The 22,945-nt window shown below is 38.5% G+C and overlaps 2 protein-coding genes across 2 annotated transcripts; one reads left to right on the forward strand and one right to left on the reverse strand.

The window, feature by feature from the left end:
• Window positions 1–570: 570 nt before the first annotated feature.
• LOC139772308 (uncharacterized) lies at window positions 571–2,179 on the reverse strand. Its single transcript, XM_071705907.1, has 4 exons — window positions 1,858–2,179; window positions 1,555–1,729; window positions 1,309–1,463; window positions 571–1,213 (listed from the first exon to the last, which is right to left on the reverse strand). Exons 1-4 carry the CDS (start codon window positions 2,045–2,047, stop codon window positions 870–872), a joined length of 864 nt encoding a protein of 287 aa, XP_071562008.1. The 5' UTR covers window positions 2,048–2,179; the 3' UTR covers window positions 571–869.
• Window positions 2,180–2,585: 406 nt separating this feature from the next.
• Window positions 2,586–9,285, forward strand: Ctr9 (RNA polymerase-associated protein Ctr9). The gene is made up of 14 exons (XM_071705919.1): window positions 2,586–2,866; window positions 3,830–3,928; window positions 4,001–4,240; window positions 4,322–4,894; window positions 4,981–5,100; window positions 5,182–5,492; window positions 5,567–6,092; window positions 6,154–6,348; window positions 6,426–6,542; window positions 6,623–6,933; window positions 7,012–7,307; window positions 7,466–7,640; window positions 7,864–8,490; window positions 8,574–9,285. The coding sequence occupies exons 1-14, from the start codon at window positions 2,825–2,827 to the stop codon at window positions 8,632–8,634; spliced, it is 3,693 nt and encodes a 1,230-aa protein (XP_071562020.1). The 5' UTR covers window positions 2,586–2,824; the 3' UTR covers window positions 8,635–9,285.
• The last annotated feature ends 13,660 nt before the right edge of the window (window positions 9,286–22,945 follow it).

The raw sequence follows: 22,945 nt of genomic DNA on the forward strand, positions 1-22,945 counted from the left end.
CCAGCTAGAACATCTGCTCAGCTCCGGGATACACTTTGCGACTACTTCATTTCTGAAGCTGGTGAAGAAGCTGCCCCTTGGCAGTATCAGCGAGCATTCCGCGGTGCTATTATAAATCCGCCACACTTTTAATGTTTTCCAAGTAAAGGTAATATGGTAACTCTTGGTAATATTTGGGTTTAAGACGGACATGCTTATACATATTTGATACATTTTCAGGAAAGATTGGAGACACCATGCCGTTTACAGACGCTATAAATGTGCAAAAGATTTCCACACTTTTACAAAGGAGTCAAATTTTTCATGGTGCGTTTTTTTTATTGAAAGCATTACATTGTAGAACAAATATACATTTATTACTACATCACATTATATTTTAAGAGAGGAATCCTAAATCTTGTTATATCTTATACTAAATATTTTATATCCATACTATATCAATATATCATATTTTATTATTTATTATAAAAATATCTTATTATATAATCTTATTACATCTTATTATATTTTATATCTTATAAAAAAATATATGATTGCAAAAAATAATTTTATATTAATATTGCAAAAAACTAATTTTATATCTATTAATAGATATTGCTTTCTTATATTGAAGAAAAACAGAACTCAAAAGGTGATTTAAAAAATTATTGAACTGTGATAAAATAATCGAACTGAATATGATTGAAAAATAACATTTTCTTTTATATAAACTGTGTAAAGTGCTGTTAGTTTACCAACCTGTGTTGGTAAACTAACTAAAGGTTAAATTATATGTCTATTTTTGTCTAATTTAAAGAAAAAACAAAGACATACGACTTTTAACTATTAGTTAGTTTACCAACAGGTTGGAACAAACTCACCTTTTCATACTACTTCTGAGTTTCTAAGTTCTCTTTTTCCATGCTATACTTCTGTACGACCTGTAATATTTCAATTACACATTTTATTCGTTTTTCTTGTGGCACTGTACATAGTGCTGCTGAGACAGATAGAAATAGAGCATCTTCTGGCTGATTTTGTTGGGTTCTACGGGTAGGATGCAAACGATCATTGACAATCTCTGTTAGCGCTGTTATATTAGATGAATGCTTCTCTATGGTAGAACACACATTTTCCTGAATTTTCTTTTTTTTTATATAAGAGTTATCCGGTGTAGGAACAGTTCGTTTCAAAGATGATGGGCTCATAGACGGAACAGTGTCTCCATCAGAATCTGTAAAAAACGAGAGCACACATAAATGATTATAAATAAGTACTAACAATTTAATGCACTAATTACATGCGTTAACTGAAAATAAGATAATATACCTGTAGAATAAATGCTGTTTTCCAAATAAGAGTTCCATAACGAGGAGCCAGGAGATGGACTGTTCTCTAGTATTGTTGGACTTGAAGGTGCTACAGGTGGAGAAGGTGATGGACTTGGCCTCTGAATGATATTCTTCGGAAAGTTGGATGTTGTTCTGCAAAAAAGATAATATTGTCACGTAACAATTATATAATAGAAACTAATGAAATTGACAAAGAGAATAGAATATTCTATAATTATATTACCGTCTGGGTTTAATCACGTCTTTCAAAAACTCCAAGTCTTTATACAGTGGCCAGTTACTAATATATGTTGGTTGTCCTGCCCCAGCTCTGGATCGTAGGACGCTCTCCTTTTCTTTTCTTGCTTCTCGACCGAATTTTTGTCTCAATTTATAAAATTCTTTCTCGGCTTCCGGACCTGAAACACATACAGAAAAAAATGAAACACAAAGAGAAAAGGGGTAGCAGCAATAATTGATAGGTACTCAACCTCAAAAATATATTAAATTCACAACAGCTGGATTTTCACCGTGTATAATAACTTACCGGAAAGTACAGAGGTCAAGGCACTTCCGATACTCGTCCAGCACAAACTTTTCATTTGTTGATCTTTGTGTGAAATGCATCGTTTTTTCCATAATAACTCGTTGCTTCTCACCAGCCCAATCAATTCTCTACACGATATTAAGTTTAAACAAGTTTCATCTTCGAACTGAGCACTTTCCTCGTATTCCATGATGAACACGTACCAAAAACACTACAATAGAAAAAAAGAATACTTTCGGATGCCGAGAAAGAATGTTATAACTTGACTCTTGAGATCTTTTATAGCGGTCTTCGGTTCGGATCACGTGTATTTACTGTTTCGACAAAAACAATTATGGCGGCGCGCGGCGTGATGACGTGATAACAGCACTCTGATTGGTTGGCTCTTATGCTGGGTCTACAATGCGAGTCGCAAAGTCGTGAGTCGCAAGAATTGACCAATCACAGTCGATTATTCTCCTCAAATTCGACTGTGATTGGTCAATTCTTGCGACTCACGACTTTGCGACTCGCATTGTAGACCCAGCATAACAGTAAAGTTTCGACGAATCGCGTTGCTCGATTCGGGAACGTACGGCCGTACGTTTCAGAATCGAGTAACGCGATTGGTCGAAATCCTACTGTTACGTTCTACGGAAAGTGTGTGGCCAGCTTAATACTATAGTCAGTGGGTATAGTATCATCAGAGAGGTTTCTCTCTAGTATCATGGCGTGATGATTACTATATCGTACTACATCTATGGCTGTGGCTGGCCACTTTGTGTGAGGGAGAGAGTCATATCATTTTTATTATGATAGTGCAGAAAAGCCGTAAGATATTAGATACCGAGATACGTCAAGTTATAATACGGTCATTGTTCCGTAGTCTAGTTTGGTGCAGTGACTGCAGTGTAGTGTATGGTGTATAGTGCAGACTGCAGTGTGATCAAATGTGATCCGACCGCCCAACGTGAAAATACACGTTACAATGGCGGGCTCTATAGAGATACCACTCCGCGACACAGACGAGGTGAATATATCTTCTCTGCTAATTATATCGTTAATTCACGAGTCCCGTAACGAGACATAACGAGATCTTGACCGTAATTAGGAGAATTAGGGGAGGCGCAAAATTTTTGCGATGGTCAGCGACGTCAATACAGGCCTAACCTCAACGGAAAGAATATATTTCTTTTGACCATATAAATACTGTATTATATCAAATGTCACGTGTACACACACACACACACACACACACTCGTGTTGCAATATGTTGCTTCAACAGCTTGGCGTTGATTATTTATTCTGAAAGGAATTTTGAGATCTCTACTTTGTTTTATTTCTTTTAAACTCTTTTACTCCTCTTGCGTGTATGTTCTCACATATCGTTATTTCTTCTATTTGCAATAATTGCATGTTGTATATCAGTACGATTGTAAGTCTGCGACTTTGTATTTAAAATATACTTCAATCCACATATGTTTCCAAGTACTTTTAATTCTTTTTACCTGTGACAATTGTGTCTTATGTACCAGTACGCGAGTATAAGCCATTTAAAATACAATTTAATTCTATCTATCCTCAAGTATTGTTAATCCTTTCTATCTGTGGCAATTATATCATATATCAGCACATAATTGCAAGTCTATGATTTTGTATTTAGGATACAATCTAATCCTACCTATATATGTTTTTAAATAATCTTTTCCTGTGATAATTGTATCTAAAACATAGGTAATAATAAACATAATTCTAATGATTTTGTATGTAAAACATAATTTAATAGAGATTACTTTCTTTTGTTTATTCTTATTTCTACAATACATTATGACCCAAATATTATTTGTCCATCTTATGGATATTTTGATATTATTCACAATGTAATCGTATTAATCTTTATTGAGATATCAACATTAACACTAGAAAATGATAAAAGTTAAGATATTCATATTCATGTAAGATAAGATTTTAATTGTTCTTTTTAATCTCACAGGTCATAGAACTTTATTTAGACCAGTTACCAGACGGAGATGAAGTTTTGGGGATTCTGCGGCAAGAACATGCCCAACTTACCATTTGGGTCAATTTGGCCGTATGTAGAATGGACAGCTTTAATTGAAATCTATGTGTTACAGAATCTATCTAAGTTTGTTTCTCATTTCAGCTTGAGTATTATAAGCAGCAAAAGATTGAAGATTTCATTAAGATACTCGAATCTTCTCGTATTGATGCAAATATTGATTACCGTGACTATGAAAAGGATCAGATGCGAGCTCTTGACATGTTGGCTGCCTATTACGTCCAGGAAGCCAACAAAGAAAAGAATAAAGATAAAAAGAGAGATCTCTTTACGAAAGCCACATTATTGTATACAACAGCCGACAAGATTATCATGTATGACCAGGTACGTAGCTATCATAGAGTTTTAATAACAATATCCATGGATTTTCTTAATTTTTATGTTTGCTGTTTTTTTTTATTTCAGAATCATTTGCTTGGCCGAGCTTATTTCTGCCTCCTCGAAGGCGACAAAATGGAGCAGGCTGATGCGCAATTTAATTTTGTGCTAAATCAGTCGCCGAATAATATACCTTCTCTGCTCGGCAAAGCTTGCATCGCTTTTAACAAAAAAGACTACAGAGGTGCCCTTGCATTTTATAAGAAGGCTCTTAGAACTAATCCAAATTGTCCAGCCGCTGTTAGACTGGGAATGGGACATTGTTTCATGAAATTGAATAATCAAGAAAAAGCGCGACTTGCGTTTGAGAGAGCTTTAAATTTGGATGGGCAATGTGTCGGGGCACTAGTTGGCCTTTCGGTCTTGAAACTAAATCAGCAGCAGCCCGACAGTATAAGAACTGGCGTGCAAATGTTATCGAAGGCGTATACGATCGATTCGACAAATCCGATGGTGCTGAACCATTTAGCGAACCATTTCTTCTTCAAAAAAGATTACAATAAAGTTCAACATTTAGCGCTGCACGCGTTTCACAACACGGAAAACGAAGCCATGCGGGCAGAAAGTTGCTATCAACTAGCTAGAGCATTTCACGTCCAAGTAAGTTATAAAGTAGCAATTAATGCTCTTTGTGTCAATGTTACATTTTGTTATCGCTCAGTTATAACAAAGTGAAAATATTTCAGGGTGATTACGATCAAGCGTTTCAATATTACTATCAGGCGACACAGTTTGCTCCGCCTGTATTTGTACTGCCACATTTTGGCCTAGGACAAATGTATGTTTATCGCGGTGATGCAGAAAATGTAAGAAAATGCAATATATGTTATCTAAAATTAATTATTTGTGTATTGACATGTAAAATAATAATTTATCCCCAACAAAAGGCAGCTCAATGCTTCGAGAAAGTCTTAAAAGCACAACCAGGAAATTACGAAACCATGAAGATTCTCGGCTCGCTTTATGCTAATTCAAGTTCCCAATCAAAACGCGACATTGCAAAAAATCATTTGCGAAAAGTAACGGAACAATTTCCCGATGATGTCGAAGCTTGGATCGAATTAGCACAGATATTGGAGCAAAGTGATCTGAATGCAGCCTTGAATGCTTACGGAACCGCAACCAGGATTTTAAAGGAAAAAGTTCAAGCGGACATACCGCCGGAAATCTTGAACAACGTGGGAGCGTTACATTACAGGTACATATATATATTTTTTTGTTTTTAATTTATATATTAATTTATATATTACTAATTTATGTTTTACTTCTCAGACTCGGTAACTTAGAGGAAGCCAGGAAGAATCTAGAGGAATCTTTGGCGCGTTCAAAAGCAGACGCCCTGCATGATTCTGTCTATTACAATTCGATAGCAGTGACCACGACGTATAATTTAGCGCGACTTAACGAGGCATTGTGTGTATTCGACCGAGCGGAGAAACTGTACAAAGATATTTTGAAGGAGCATCCAAATTATGTGGATTGTTATTTGAGACTCGGCTGCATGGCCAGAGATAAGGGACAAATATACGAGGCGTCCGATTGGTTCAAGGACGCCTTGAGAATCAATAACGAACATCCGGACGCATGGTCACTGCTGGGTAATTTGCATCTGGCCAAGATGGAATGGGGTCCTGGCCAGAAGAAATTCGAGAGAATTCTGAAAAATCCGACAACAAGCACCGATGCTTATTCTTTAATAGCGTTGGGAAACATTTGGCTGCAGACGTTGCATCAGAGTGGAAAAGACAAGGAAAGGGAGAAGCGACATCAGGATCGAGCATTAGCCATGTACAAGCAGGTAATACAGTACTATCTAGTTGATTAAGACACTTGTGATTGTAATTAATATGATTTTCTAGGTTCTGAGAAACGATCCGAAGAATATCTGGGCTGCGAATGGTATTGGCGCAGTACTCGCGCACAAGGGCTGCGTAAACGAAGCTAGAGATATATTTGCTCAGGTGCGTGAAGCAACGGCAGAATTCTGTGATGTCTGGCTGAATATTGCGCACATCTATGTGGAGCAGAAACAATTTGTCAGCGCTATTCAAATGGTAAATAATAATATATATAGTTGTCACATGAGAAATAATTTTAACTTAACTAATTTATTTAACATTTTACATTGCAGTACGAAAATTGTTTGCGCAAATTTTATAAATACCATCATGTTGAGGTCTTGCAATATCTTGGAAGAGCTTACTTTAAAGCTGGCAAGTTGAAAGAAGCAAAACTGACGTTATTAAAAGTAATTAACCATATGTGAATATTTTTCAGATTATTCTCTTATTTTAATGCTTAGTACTTAATTTATCGGTATATTCTTAGGCACGCCGAGTAGCCCCGCAGGATACTGTCTTATTGTACAATATTGCTCTCGTACTCCAACGATTGGCCACGCAAATTCTGAAAGATGAAAAATCAACTCTGACAACTGTACTTCAGGCAGTTCACGAATTAGGCCTTTCGCACAAATACTTTCAGTATTTGTCAGCGCACGGTGACAGAATGGAACAATTGGCTGAAGCTGAAGCCCGGAGGTGTCAAGATTTGTTATCGCAAGCGCAGTATCATGTTGCTAGAGCTAGAAGATTGGACGAGGAAGAGAAGATGTTGAGACGGAAACAAGAAGAAGAAAGGTATGCCACTCTTGCCAGAGATATTCTTTTTTATACACTTATCGCTAAATCATCTAAATTTATCGTCTAAATTTATAGGCAAGCCTTCAAAATGCGTCAGACGGAAGAGCAACGCAAGCTGGAAGAGATGCGTCGCCAGAAAGAAGAGGAGATGTTGCAGAAGCGACAGGAATATGTGGAAAAAACTAAGAACGCGCTGGTATTCGGTGAAATGCCGTCAGAAAAACCTGGAAAGAAGGGTAAAAGACCCCGAACTGACCAGTATATCAGTGATAGTGGGGGATCCGAAAGAGATGAAGGCAGGGAAGAAGTGCCGAAAGAAAGAAAGCGCAAGAGGAAACCTAGCGGTGAAACTAAAGAAAGGAAGAGCAAAGGTAAAGGCAGGCGTAGGAAGGACGCCGGAAGTGGCAATAGTGGTTAGAAAATTAATTTTTCTTTTCGTATAGAGTACTATAAAATCTTTCATTTTAATTATCAAACTTAACACTGTCATAAATTTAAAGCAGCAATTTCGAAAATGTGTATTTTACAGGATCGGACAGTGATCAGCCGAAACGCAAGCGTGGTAGGAAGAACGTGAGGACTAGGAAAGAAAAATCGCGTAAGGGCGCGGTTGAGACCCTTAAGGGTAAGCTGGTAAAATCGAAGGAAACTATTTCGACGAGTGAGTCAGATAGTGACACGGGTGGCCTTAAAATCGCTAGCGGGTAAGCATGATATCTTAATATTACATGATTATCTCTAATTTCATAGTCCAATAAATCAAAGATTTAATTTACGGGTCAATATCATATTTACGATTTCTAGACTAGCACTGAATATTAAAACATCTTATTAAATGTATGTGTCTTACTAATTTTTAGTTTAGTCCAAAATCAACAAAATCCAAATTAATCATGTTAAATTTCGCAATAACTTTTATTGTTACAGCGGCGAAAGCGGCAACGAGAATCAACCACGTAGCAGCAAACGAATTGCGTCTGATTCCGAAGCCTCTCGCGCCTCACGCTCGAGATCTCGTTCAAGATCAAAGTCTGGAAGCCGTTCAAGAAGCAGTTCGCGGTCGCGTTCTGCTTCCCGTTCGCGTTCTCCATCTCGATCACGGTCGCGCTCTCGATCTCGATCCGTCTCTGGATCTAGATCTAGAAGCGTTTCGAGATCAAAAAGTCGCTCGGTATCCAGGTCAAGATCAGGGTCAGCCAAAAGCAGGTCAAGATCGAGGTCAGGTTCGCGTAAAAGTGGCTCGCGATCAAGGTCTAACAGCGGCTCGCGAAGAAGTGGATCAAAGCCAAGATCAAGGTCGAGTTCGAGAAAGAGCGGTTCTAGGTCGAGGTCACCGAGCGGTTCAAGGAAAGGCGTATCACCGTCAAGGTCCCGATCCAAAAGTGGCTCGCGTTCAGGCTCGGAGGGACGCCAGTCGAGAAGCAAGAGTCGATCGCGGTCTAAATCGAAGTCCGTCTCAAGGTCTAAATCAAGATCGAGGAGCGGCAGCAGATCGCGATCGCGCTCCAGATCGAAGAGCGGTTCTCGAAGCCGGAGTCCGAGCGGATCGGCACGGTAAGTTTATTCTTTTTATACAATTATAATATATACAATTTTTCGTATATATATGACACTAAACATATTACTTTCTTTCGCAGTTCTGCATCTCCAGTATCAAGAAAATCAGTTTCGGGAAGTGGCGGTAGTGATAGCGAATAAATCAGTTGATCCTGCAACTGTAACACGATGTATCATGGTGAAGAAAGAAAAAAGATTACACGTGAATAACATGTATAATTTTTATAAAGATCACTTTATGAAGTTCTTTCAATACAAAACAGGAACCATGTTTAATCATCTCCGCTGGATTAAATTCTTTTGTAATTTTTAAAGAATATTCTAATGTGATGCAGATAACCAAAACTTATAGTTACATATTTGTTTTGGCAAAGCAACAATTATATATTTTAAATTTTCATCCATTGTTCTTCTGGTTTAATATATTATTTTCGGCAACCATATCGTCAATTGATAGAATATATTATTAATGAAGACGTAAGTATTGAAAGACCAAATATTCTAAAGTTAACTGCGACCTCCGCGCAATTTATTACACGCGTGGGTTATTGATTTTTTTCTCTGATTTTCTCTATCTCAGAGAAAAAGACATGATTTTGTAATTTTGATTTTTCCTCATTAACAACAATAAGAAGGCAACAGAGTTTCGCGTATTATCATATACATATATAATATATCAGCACTGCGGCGGTAACAATTGTATGAAAAATACAAGACAAAAAATGATATCTATGATTAAATAAAATAAGTTTTGTATTATAATACAGTGCTAAATAAAACAACAAAATTGCACATTGGATTACTTCCTTTACCTAAATCAGGTGGAGAAATTTTTCTTTTAATCTAGTCGCGCTTTTCGAGATAACTAATGATCTCACGAGACTAACGACACTCGAGCGAATTGTGAAACGTAAATGTAAAATAGTCAATACTCGCTTAGTCAGACGGTCGACGCTCCTAGGTTTGAACATACTCGTACGTTATTGTGCAAATATAATTCGCTGTCGTGCGAGGAGCAGTGCGCATATCGATCTCACACCAGCGGTATAAAATAAATTATTAACGCTCGTTCTCGAGGTGAGTGACACATTCACATGACCTGCGACGGCACTTTGCGTACAAGTTGCTGGTGACAACTCGATTTCCCTCGCACAATTCGCTCTAATTTTCTGACCCTTCCGAACTACGTTTCTCGATACACCCGCGTCCGTATCGATCCTTCCGCCCCTTTCTCAAAAGTCCAGAGACTTATCAATGATACGATGTATTCGGGGAAGAAAGCATTCCTTTCATTCCCTGATGGAAATATAGCAATCTTAGATGTAGCTATATCCAAATTATACATAAGCAAGAAAATAAAAATCTCGATGAATATTTTAGTATTATGTTGGAAGCTATAATGATAATGAATTAACGAATAAATGATAATAAATAATGCTTTTGTAGTAAATTCGTCCAGTTATATTTAATGAATTTCTACCAATATACTAATGACATTTATGATTACAAACGAGGCGTTAACGTGCAAAAGCAGTTGCGTCTGTATAACAGTTCCACGTGGGGAAGCATACTTGCCACGTGGTAATTTTATTATGAATGTTACACGAATATGGTCTTTGTAGAAAACGGATTAACCGGTTTCGGCGCGCGTCAGTGCTCGCACGTAATTATGGTTTAATTGTAATCACATTTCCAGTTCAGCACTCGTCCGCTCCCATTGTCCGTGGGTTTAATCACTTTATCCTCCTTTAATTAATGAGCGTATCGGCGAGGAAATCGTGTTGCAAAATCGTCCCGATCATCGGCACATCTGTCTATCATTCTTGGGTCTCTTCTCATGACCTCTCGTGACTTCTCTTATCTATCGTGTCGTTCGCGTTATCGCCGGTTTCTAGCTCTAAAGACTCGGTCGAACTTTATCGTAAAAGGTAGCCCAGTTCCATCGTGTCTATAAAGTCTGATAACTTCCTGTCAGGTGCACAACGTTATATACGATTTCTGATATACTCACGTTGACATACCTATCATACCTATCATTCCTATAAGATACCATACGTAAGACGATCCACTATTATTTCTCTCAGTGCCTGTTTTTTTATCATTATTTTAGCGACAAATTTAAACTTCTAGTTTAAAATAAAATGCAAAATTGAGCCTCAACAATACAGAATAAAATTGTTAATCTTTTTAAAAATAAATCTTATGCATTGATATATCGACGATCCTTTCTTTAGTGATGATAGTCTTTTTTTATGATTATTTCTCTATTCCTTCAGTTAGGGAATATTTCTTTTATACGATTCAAGTTTTACTCGAATACTTGTACGAGTTTTGTGAGTTATACAAATATCGCGCTAGTTGCTTTGTCCAGCTCTGTGATATGGCCAGAGCTTTATTTTTAGACCATGTTTTACGACAGGTGCGTTCCATTGCTTTAATCTCAATAGCATATAAAGCTCGGTAAATCCAGTGCCACACGTGGCAAGCAAGATTCCATCGCATACATATGTAATAACGCTATCAAAACTACAGTGCGCGGAAGAGCGAGTACTTAGAATTTCCCACGAGTAATTTTCAGTCCCGTCTCTCATCGATAATACTTAGCAAGCCACGAGATATCTTCAGATTCGGCAAAGTCAATTGTTCCCACATATATCAATATCCAATTAATTAATTAATTAAATATTCATTATATATATCTCACGTAAAGTCTTCTTCTCAAACGCCGTCGACTCGGTGCTAGAGGCGTACTATTTAGAATAAATAATGGCAAGCCTTATAAATTGCGTGTTACCTTATATAATTATACAAATCAGAAAAAATATAAATATAATTCACTCTGTTACTTATATCCTATATCTAACTCAAATACTATCAATGTATTTTCTGTGAATTATTGCTAGATCTTAATTACACGTGAGACCCTTCATGAAAATTTTACGGTAATAATTAAAGATCCCGGTTCAGAAAATCAGCGGATTTGGACAGCCAAGGATACCGTGCGCCGAAATCTCTGTTCGTTATCATTACGACCGCTTAACTCGCAAGCGCAATCTTCGTTGAAGTATATACGTACATCTAGAGGGAAATCTTTAGTCTGATATACAAGAAGATTCAGGTCGGCGAATGGAGATATTACGGAAAGAGAGCTAGCGAGTCCCAGTCTCTACTACGCCGAGCATATACTGAGAGCTCCAAATATTTGCCGTTTCGATCCACCGGCGCGCGTGGTGTGGATTTATTTTCTCGCTCCCCTTTCTCGCTACCTCTTTCAATCATTTACCTGCTGAATTGGCCTAGTCATTTCAATGTTTGTTGTTTCCGTTCATTTTTCTTTCTTTCTCTCTGGATCCTTTAATTAACTTAATTCAATGTTGAAATAAGATACGTTTTTTCTTTCTGCCAGAAGAGTTATTGCTCAAGGAATGTTGAATTCTGATGTAATTAACTGTCTATCGCGCTCGATCAGTGTAAATAACAAAAATAAAAAAAAAATCGCAAAAAATTCAAAGTCTGAGATACAGAAATAAGCAATGCGTATCCTCCATTTTACTGACACAGTATCTCCTCTGCTTTTCGAATACGAAAAATACCCAAGTTACTCTAGAGAAGGATACCAAGCTTTTTAACTATATTTTCAACTTTAACGATCTTGGCTTCTTGGCAGTGATTATACAGAATTTCATGAAACCAATCATTGAAATAGGAGAACTGCCTAACTTTGCCTCTCGGTAGACTAAAGTTTAATTAGTTCTACAACTTAGTATCGCGGAATTATGCATAGCCACAGGTACGTCAAAGCCAATGCATTATTATTTGCGCCGCGTGTGTTTAGTCTGCCGTGGATTGTTCTAGAATTTACTGTAACTCTCAACTCCCTCTTTTGTTTTGCATTGTCTTTGACGACAATAAGTTCATTTATATTTTACAATATTAGTTCTAACCTCGAGAGTCTCTGACACAATGGCAAAATTAGTGTATATATATCTAGTATACATTACAGAATATGAAATTGAAAGAGAGTTTAAACATCCGAGAAATGAAACTGTTCTTACGAAAAATAATTATACATTGACCTTTCATAATACGGGTATCCTCTTATTCGTCGCGATAGAGGATATAAACGATTCCGCCTGAAGAAATATCCTTGAATCAAAACCTGAGTAGAATGTTCGCTCTTTTCGAATTGAATTTTCGCGAACGTGAAATTGCGCGCGGAAGCGAGACAAGGATTAAATAAAACCGCTTTAATAAGAGTGATTGCTAATGAATGACTCGTGAAATTACGAGTCGGCTTGCTTTACGAGATGCTTTTCAAAAATTGCGACGGACGTCATATCGCAAACGTTATTGTGAGTGTGCTGGCACTCGAGACTCAAGCGTTTTCGTTTGAATCGCGCTTCAAACAAGATTAATTATCATTGTTGCCTGTCGTTTATATATGTATGCATTGTATGTCACTTGTTCCACGCCGAACGCTCATTACGTCGAGGGTTACGAGTTGTTATCGTGTCGACGTTATGGCGTGGGTTGTCAAGTTATTATTATATCATCGATTTAAGAGACTCATGTTATACAACGTCTAAAGAGACATTAAGAAAAACAATTGATATTCTAATTGACTGTAATAAAATTAATTTAACCGAAAGTACATTCGTAATTCGCCAACGATATAATAAACATTAGACGTTTATTTCATCGACTACAATTAGCAGATAATCATCGTGATTCGAATTGGTACGACGCGGTGACGCCCTACACGGAATGAGGGAGGTTCCAGGTTCGAACCCTGGCTGAGGTAATATTTTTCGCAATAAATTAAATAATTTAATTTAATTTAAATTATTTAAAAATGAGATGCTTATATATATATATATATATATATATATATATAAGTATCAAAGATTATTAACGTCTTGACGATCAATCGGACTAAAACCAATGGTCGAATCGTCACGATGATTATTTGCCAATTGTAGTCGACGAAATAAACGTCTAAAATTAATTTAGTAATTTATTGTGGCGTGGCAATGGTATAAGTGAACAGATGGTATATCACCAATAATTCTGTTTTATTTTTAACTTAATAAAAAAATTGTGTAAAATATTACTGACGTATTTCTAACATATAGGCAAACATTGAGGCATATGTTCAGTAAGTGACTTCCAATGTATCGCGCCTTCAGGACGATCGATGAGATATCGAGGGTAAAGCAGTTCGGCAAAATCGTAAAGCGATATATTACAGGGTGGTACCACCGACGTTTACACACGGACAGCGCTAAAATTACGACTGTGTAAACGCATGGTAGAAGCTGGCGGCACGTGTGTCTCTGCCTCATAAACTTTATTGCCACGTGCGTACGTTCTGGATGCCGAAACTTTAGCTTTACGATTCTTGATACGACCCGGAAGCGATCGCGGTCTGGTTATCTCCATTTCGTTAAGGGGTGAAAGATCCTTAGGAAGCACTAAGATTTTTTTATCGCGGCATATTCGGAACGATAAAATTATATCACTGCAGCATTGCGACAAAAAAAATGCGCAACATACATATTGTTTAAAATAATCGGGAACTATAATAACTAACGTAATTAACGTCTCAATTAATAATTCTAACATCGTGGTATTAATCGTAGGATATTGCAGGATGTTCAATTCGTCATATCTACAATTAGCGGAAATTGCTTTCTCCGACACTAATTTCCTCTTTTCATACTAATGGAAATTCTAATTACTTAATTCTTATTAAATAACTTACATTGTAGTTGCTCATCTCTCATCTCATGCATAAAAACGTAATATCCTCGTGCTTTCCGAGATATTGATCGAGATATTTTCGGCTTAAAGACGGGTTCCCGAAAACCTTACAGCGATATGATATCTCGTCGATGCTCAGGAAAAAGGGAAAGTTGATCCAAGGGTTCCAAGGGTGATCGCTGTTGTGTCTTCATCGGATAAGGTTTAAGGTTACCGCAAACACTCGACCCCCAAGGGACGTTTCGCCACGTTCTCTTTTTTTCCCCTCCTCGTCTTATTCCGCCTCTCATCGAAATTGCCGGGCTTTCATCGTGACCCAATTCGACGAAGCCTGTCTTATCGTTCGACGAAGGCCAAGAGCCGGCTGATACGGAACGCGATTCCGTATTGTCTCTTGACAAGGAAAACGAATATGCGACGCAGGAAATGCTCGGAGGAGCTTCTCGTCGATTCATCGCGACGGAATTCCGACTGAATTGAAATGGATTCGCATTGCGTGAATCGTCGCGACGACGCGCGACGTCTACGTGCGCCTTGTAATATTGTAGTCGAATATTGCACAGCAGCTTTTCTAAAGCAACAGGAATGTGTACAGAATCACGTTTGCTATAATAAACTCAAAAGAGAAAAAGAAAAAGAGAGTGAAGAGTCGAGCTGAGAATATTTATCTGTTACACTGTCAAAGTATATAAAATAGAATACGATAAAAACTTTTTAAAAAATGAAAGACTAGATTAAAAGAGAATTTGCTTGAATCTGGATGAAAAAGTGTACATCTACATTGAAAAAATATAAGTGCAGAAAAAATGACATTACTGCGCGCGAGATTCTTGTCTGCTCGTTGCAGATGTATTCGAATGAGAATCTGACCTCCTCGCGCGTCCTAGAAAGTGCCAATTCCACTTTTCCGGTCGGAAAGGCAATTTCTGCTAACTGCAGTTTTCTATGCACTGGCTACCGCGCAACCTCCCCTCGGAAATCTCTCGTCCTCTGGATGAGACGCGTCCTTGGTCTCGGGATGCAGAAGGGTCGTTATCAATTTCTTAAACGGCATGCATATTCATGCGTGCGTATCATATGCAAAACAAGACGGGAGCTCTGGCAAATATTTGCGCGTCGTCGCTGACATTTTCCGCGAGAATAGTGCGGACGGATCTGCAATTCTGAGACCTTCATCGTCGCGGATCCGTTGGTTAAAGCGATTTACAGATATTGGATTACAGGTCACGTATTTGGCCTTAAATAGAAAGTCGCAACAATCGTGATTCCCAGTCATATGAAGTTCGGAATAAAATTGAAAATCCAAATATTACATCAGCATTGGAATTAAAATCGAAATCTTTTAAACACATATATATGAATATTATGCGTATACATATGTATATGGCTTAATTAAAATTAAAAAAATTTTTTAACTCTTAAAAAACCTTCACTAGTGTAAAATTAATCCTATTTCTTCGCGCAGTACTAGAAGTAAAAATTTTTTCGTAAAAAGAACCGGGTAAACTTGCAGAGAATATTTTAAACAAGATTATGAATGTAAGTTGCCTCTCAAACTTTAACAGGTGAATCGTTATCGTTCTTGTCTATCTAGAATCTCTCTGCGTTTATCTTAAAACTTGAGAGAACGCCGTTCTCTCTTTTTTTCTCCTTATTGCCCTTTCCACCTCCTCTTAACTTTTCTCATTTAATTCTTTACCTTCGTGTATGCACGCAAAAAATTCTTTTCTCTCTAGCTGTTTGAAAAATACTTAATTACGATAATGTATTACGGAAGTAGATAATAAATTGTTAATTAATATTTCGTAGTGATTTTCTGACAGCGAAGAAAATCTGTAAATGGAATTCCTTCATTTAGACAATTTTGGTGGACGGGAAAGCTTTTCGTTGTCGATTAAAGCTTTTTGTACGTTGCGCCACTTCGCACAACTTTGCTTTATACAGCAGCAGCCGCAAATCCAGGCTAATCCCCGTCTTAACATATTTTTTGACGACTTTCTCGCTATTCCACGGGATTAAGAAATTAGGCGATTTGAAAAACAATCGCGCGAGTGAGCTTTTATTTTTGATAATGACAATCTTCTATTTTGACTTCCTCAGCTTTAAACTTAAAATACACAATGCCGTGTGAAAACGCAAGCACAAGACAGATGTGTTAAGGATTTGAAAAACCCACGAATGGCCGACGCGGCGAAAAATTTTATCGCGACGCTTTTACGATTGTAAAAGTTAATTCGACGTTACACAGTTACGACACAATGACATTGGTATAAAAGCGGAAACGCTTTATCTACATGATACGAAGCGAAGTGCAATGTTTCTATCTTACTGAATGCATATTTTTTAATAAAATATCTCATTTCGCGGCATTACGCATGTTTTTTCTCGGTACAACGCGGCTGTTCAAGAAATATTTTTCTTCATTCTGTTCACAGCATGTGGGAGACGAGTCACTTCCCTTCCTATGTAGAGTGAAATAAATTGAGTTCGGAGGATTTGAGTTTAAATACGCTTGCCTATGTTGATCGTCGTGATGTAATCAGTTTCAAGCAAATATTCAGCATAGAAGCGCACGGGGATGAGCATACAGAACGTAGAGTCAGGTAAAAGATGATTTGAATTTGTTCAATTCACAAATGATATATAGAACAGCGCGAGGAGCATATAAGAATTTTAACACTAAGATATATTAGGAATATAATAATAGAATAAAGTGCAGTCATCTTTCTTTAAAAATTAATTGTGCGTTAAAAATATCCGAGATACGTATGACGCGACGGATGGTACTCTTATTGACGTTTCTCTCGACATTAAATTCTATTCTTTAATGTCTTAAAATAATTAACGTAATTAAATTTTTGCCAACCGGCCAGTTGGAGTAAAAATAGTCGATTTTTCGAATTAACTACTCAATACTAAAATAAGATCTTTGTCGAGACCGGAAATGTCGGACGACCGCAATCCGCTCGGCATTATAGATACACCGCGGATAAAAGGAATTTGAAAATAATTTCGTTATACAAGATAATCTATTTCCCCCTCGGCGGTTTTTATTGGCAGTTAGACATCGTAATTTTGCAAGTGTGAATAAAAGGGACATGTTTCGCAAGTGCAGCGGACATTTTTCGAGTGGAGACCCCGCGTTGTTGTCGGCTATTTCATTTTTATCGATCAAGCTTGAGTTGAACTCCTGTATTACATGAATATATGAATACTAGTGTACATAGGATGGTTGTTAGCTTTTCGAAATATTCAACCGGAATCCAGTGTTACATTGGTACGACGTAATTTACATAAAACTCATTTATATGATACATTTTACTTGATTATATTCAATTTAATATTACTTATTATTCACTTAGATATTTATATATGATTTTGATGCCGAAATGAAAATTGCTGTTGTTAATAATTTGTGAAAGGTTAATGTCTATATCCGATCCAGGAAATATTCTGTCAGAAATGCATTATATTCGTGGTATACAAGCAAATTTCCGGTGAAACCCGATTTTTCATCAAATTCGTCTGCCACATCAATCGTTCCAATCTACGTCGATCGTTTCAATTGCAAAAGAAATTCAACTGTTTTTGCGGATATTCCTTGCGCGATCGACTCCTCGCACAATTTATGTTCGCGAGCGAAGTAAATCCTCTTCCCTCGTTCTGGTCCTCGCGTGTCATGAAAATGTATGTAATGTTTCCATTTTCTCTCACCCTCTCTTTCGTCGCTATACCTCAGTTCGCATAGCGATATTATCCCCATAGGCCTATAGAATACGATCCCGTCCTTTGTCTCTCCTCGTATCGCATAATTGTCCTCGAAATTCTCTACTTCTTTGTTAAACATCAAAGACTTCTGGTTTAAATATACAACAGATTTAAATATACAAATTTAAATATACAACGCTACAAATCAGCAAACGAAATCAATCTTGCAGTTCTCTCATTTGCGAGAAACAAAAGCATATGCGTATTTCGTATGAGAATTAGGTAAGCGCCTGAAAGAAAAATGCAGAGAAAAAAACAGGAAGAGAGAAAAGGAAAGAATATTGTCAAAGAAAAAAATTCGCGTGTAACTTTGCGCGGCGAACCTTGATAATTGTGCGAACTCGACGAATTTTATTCTTTTTGACATTCAACGCGACACAACGACGATCGAGACGCCGTCGAGCATTGCGCGTGATATGAAAGTCCCAGATGCTGGATTTCGAATTCAATTTGCGGACCGTTGAGAATCGAGAAAACCCAGCGGAATTATTCCCGACAAAGGTTCGGAGGGGAAGTCCTCGGTGTCGTGCGTCTGAACGTGAAATTCTTTCCGTCGCGCGAATCTCGTGACCATCAGGCGATACCCCCAGAGTCCGGAGAAAAATTGGGAAATATGCTTCGGAAACACACGCGAGGTCGAGAAAATCTCGTGCGAGATGATAGGCGGGCAAACGCCTTTAACCTTTAGAAAGTAAGCCGGTATATACGTGGCCGTCACACGTGTATGTGTCGGAGGAAAAATTCTAACGTGGAGTCGAGAACAGCTGCGTGATTGGATCGGTGCTTTTTGACGAGAAGAAAGATTATTTTTCGATAAACTGTAATTATTTTTGCTCTCAAATAATACGCGATAAATTTTATTCGTCCAGTCAATCAGTTTAATTCAATTTGATTTTAAAAGCAAATAAAAAAAAAAATGCGAAAACTAAACTCCCTCGTGTGTCGATGGCCACCTCTCGATTATTCGACGGCGCACAAAGAGTTGATACAACGTTTCGGTGAATTTTCAAAGTTCACCGCAGCATCGCTGTGTGAGCGTGCTACGAGTTTCAGGCTAATCGTTTAGTATGAAACGAATCCTTTATACGCGGAGCGCCGCCGCTCCGAAAGTTCCCGGAACAAATCGTTTAAGCAGAATTAGCGATGGAAGGCAAAACAAAATAGCGCGCGGTCGATTCGGTTCAGCCGTGAGAAGAAAGTATCGGATAAATTCTAATGTCGAATATACAGCGAGGGAATATATTTCCTTAGAAGTGCGGAATATCGAGCAGATCGCGGGATCCGTGGGTGTATAAGCTGCTCGTTATAAGAAAAAGTGAGACACGCTTGTTCGATACGGACACGTCTACCGTCGGGGTGACGCGGACACCGCCGAGTTATGATATCTCTCGTTACGTTATGTCACATACGTATATGATCCAGCCTTAACGCATCGTCTATCGATAGCCTGTCGCGATGTAACGTCGATTCTAGTATTTGTTTCTTAAACTGACAAGGATAAATTGAAGACTATGATTTATTCAATTGCGGTTCGAGTCTCGAAAAGCAGGAAAGCTCCTTCCGCGCACTATCCGCGCGCGCTAGTTTTCGGATGATCGAGTGGAAGTCCCGTTTTCCCGCGTACAATACGGGACGTCCTTCGCGAGATTACTTGAACCGTGATGTAATCGTTGTGTAACAAGGGTCATCCACGCGACACGACGTTATCGAGAAAATTCTGAGTGCAACATTGACAATACGCAACACGCGATCCCACAAGTGGTCCCAGCGATGCATCGGAATAATGGCGGAGAAACCCCCCGATTGTTACGCGAAATCGATGCGAGATACAATCGTAAAGCAACTCGAAGACGATTGTCTGCTCGCCCGCGGGGATTGTAGCGTATATAGCTGCTCGGAGGGAGGCTTGCGTTTGCGTCGCTCAAGGATCCTCCAAGGGAAAGGCGTTTAACATTGCACAAAGCGCTATGACGAGCAGCACATCCAAGTATATTGGCTTAATTTTATTCTCGTACCGGAGGATCCTCTCTCCGTCGAGACGCTCACCGCAATGCAGTTTGCATAACTCAGCTTTTTAATACCGGAACGCATTATTCGACGCTTTTATCTTTTCCGAGGCTTGTACGACGCGACACTTTTAAAATTACGTCCACCGTTTAAAATCGTGCTAAAGTGCAGGCATTCTAGGCTCAACGATGGCCCTTTGACATTTGATAATTAAAAATTGAACGATCGAACAAGGAGGAGCGTAATGTACGGTTAATGAGTTTCTTTCTGTTCGTGCCGCGATAAGATTATCCGACGTTTCGCAGCTTCTGCCGTGAAAATGGGGAAAATGGCACGACTATCTCCGATACCGTCAGACGTATTAATGATGTCATTAATACGTCTGCTTCGAGCGGTCTGTAATACGATTACGATCCCGTTCCGCCGGGGGAACATTTCATTTCAAAAGTCACATTACGGCTGCTATCTCTTTGAGAACTTCAGAGGGATTTTTCCGAGAGACACCAGAAAATCGCGCGCAGGAGAGAGAAACAGGACTCGTTTCGGTACTCGAGCGGTTTTATTGCCGCGCGATTTCTACGTCAGAATCGATGAAGGATGGAGAAGCCCTATCGTTTCCCGCGGGTTCTCTCTGGGTACTCGATATCCTTTAATCGTGTTATCGCATGCAGTACAATACGCGCGTGGCTCCAACAAAGGACACGTGAAAGCTTCTTTTTACACGCCATCAATTTTGCCGCGCGGCACGCGAGAAGTATTGCGTGCGTGTACACCCGACAGCAACCCCCCCCCCCGCCGTCATCGCGCGTAGAATGATTCGGGTCGTTTCTTCGGAAACAGACGTTGAACGATCATCCCTCTCCTCCGTGAAAAGCAATCTCGGTGACGCAGAATTCAGAGAATGCCGTGCAAACGCCGCTGCTAATGTTTCACCGCGCTTTCTATTTCATCTTCCCGCTTTGCCGTACCACCTCCGCCTATAGCTTCCCTCGTCGCGTGTTTTATATGAAATTTAATCTCGAGCTTGCCGCGCCATTAAATTTAAACTTTCAGCAGTGGGACAGTTGCGCCGGTGTCTCATCAGTTGAGTGGCGGAGAAAAAGAAATTAATAAACTTTTTCGCGAGTTAAGTTTCGATATAGTAAAACTGTCTTTAAACTTATTAGTTTTTCTTTTTTTTACTTATTTACTGAAAATTTTCAGAATTTTTATCTTTATTGTTTTCCTTTCAGAGCTTATATGGAAAATTACTCTCGTTCGAGAATCTTTTTACGCGAAGTAGTAAATCGTCTTTTTAATCAAACGAGAAATGCGACAGAAAAAAAACGCGGATTCCGTTTAATCGGAATTCGTGTCCATGCTTGATTAAAATTATTCTCATTTTCTTGTATTTACCGTGATAAGTCTCCCTTCCTCGGCCCAGATAGACTGTATTAAATGTTAGCAATATCTATGGTAATTTGAACTTAAAAGGCGCTCTCGCGGCCGTAAGTCTACCGATTGAAGGATATCACCCTGAATTAAAGTGGCGGCGCTGGAGAGTAGTAAAAAGAGATCTCGGCTTAATCGATTCGAGACAGGGGAGAAGTCGTTCACTTCACAGCTTGTGTCGTTACCTTTGAATAAAGAAGAAAGCAACTTTTCAAGGTTTCCGACGAAATTCGTCGACTTCCCCGAGTAATCGTTGAAATAATGAAGAACACGGAAACGTACTTGGTTCGCTGGTGCGGACGCTCTTAAGCCTGAGAATAGAAAATCGAGCTAAGTTGGGCTCTACCTATATTTAGAAGGTCTTGAGGGGGATAAGTCTTGATATAGGATCACTCGTTAACGCGCGAGAATTGCCACCTACGCTTCTTGCTGACGACAACTTATTCCCGTCGAAGAGCATCCAATTGTCGGGTAAGAGCTTTCAAAATTGTTTCAACAAAATTGATAAAGAACGGAGAACGGGGTTTAAAGGGGCACTGACTTCGACCCGTATAGCGACTCAACTATCGAACGTATCGTCGATCACGGTCGAATAAACGATTTATTTATAGTAATATAATAACGACGATATTTTCTGTGCAATCGTTCGACTATTATTTTACTCTGCATTTTATATCTTATAAACGCAAAGCTAAGATTAAAGATGATAATCTTTTAAGAGCAATCGACTTAAATTGGCACGCTTCAAATGCCGTCAGTCGCAATTTACTCGCAATACTAATAGCATTCCTTGAAAGCTTCTTATAATATAATATCCGGAACAGGCACTTAAAATACAACTATAATAAGCTACGAACATGGTAGGATTATATTTCATAAGGCTTCAAACGTTTAACGTAATTAATTCTGCTTCGCGACAGCTTTATGATTAACATTATCTAATTGACTATGTCAATATACAATATAATTCATAAATGTCTGTCGAATAAGTTCTTGAAAAGTTCTTTTTTCAGCACTTGCTCTTTTTCCGAATTCCCAAAGTATTAGTTTCTGGTCAAATATTAGCTACAGAGATACTTTGTAAATGAGTAAACAATCGGAACTCATCGAAAAGTGTCGCAAATTCGATCAAAAAGTCATGAATACTGCTGGGCGATGATGTCCCACGATCGAATGAAGTTTCAAGCATTGGAAATGGAATATTTTTACCTGCCACTGACGACCAGCTGTGGACTACCTAATCTTTAGATAAACGAAACAACCATGTTTTTCTATGTGGTTTGTTTTACGCGCTTCACGTGACAGAAATGCTGTTTACGCAATTCCACTAATTACGCAAATGACCGATATAGCGAATTGAGAAATTTTCTTTTGGCATATAATTATACCGATATTTTTGAAATGTCACCGGCTCGTTTGGCGCTTAATAGAAGGACCCAATTAGAGTTAATAGCGTAAGTTCTCGCGGTAATCGATTTGGCCGGGA

The sequence above is a fragment of the Temnothorax nylanderi genome, unplaced genomic scaffold (genome assembly GCF_030848795.1).
Source record: "Temnothorax nylanderi isolate EJ_2023f unplaced genomic scaffold, tnyl_v1.0 TNYL_tig0003_pilon, whole genome shotgun sequence".
NCBI lineage: Eukaryota > Metazoa > Arthropoda > Insecta > Hymenoptera > Formicidae > Temnothorax > Temnothorax nylanderi.

What these genes read in the sequence shown, in the direction of transcription:
- LOC139772308 (XM_071705907.1), bottom strand. Translation starts at nt 2,047, where the DNA reads ATGGAATACGAGGAAAGTGCTCAGTTCGAAGATGAAACTTGTTTAAAC. An exon ending in GACGTGATTAAACCCAGACG is followed by an intron (nt 1,464 to 1,554) that starts GTAATATAATTA and finishes TCTTTTTTGCAG; the next exon opens with AACAACATCCAACTTTCCGA. An exon ending in AAACAGCATTTATTCTACAG is followed by an intron (nt 1,214 to 1,308) that starts GTATATTATCTT and finishes CGTTTTTTACAG; the next exon opens with ATTCTGATGGAGACACTGTT.
- Ctr9 (XM_071705919.1), top strand. Translation starts at nt 2,825, where the DNA reads ATGGCGGGCTCTATAGAGATACCACTCCGCGACACAGACGAG. An exon ending in CATTAGCCATGTACAAGCAG is followed by an intron (nt 6,093 to 6,153) that starts GTAATACAGTAC and finishes ATGATTTTCTAG; the next exon opens with GTTCTGAGAAACGATCCGAA. An exon ending in TTGTCAGCGCTATTCAAATG is followed by an intron (nt 6,349 to 6,425) that starts GTAAATAATAAT and finishes TTTACATTGCAG; the next exon opens with TACGAAAATTGTTTGCGCAA.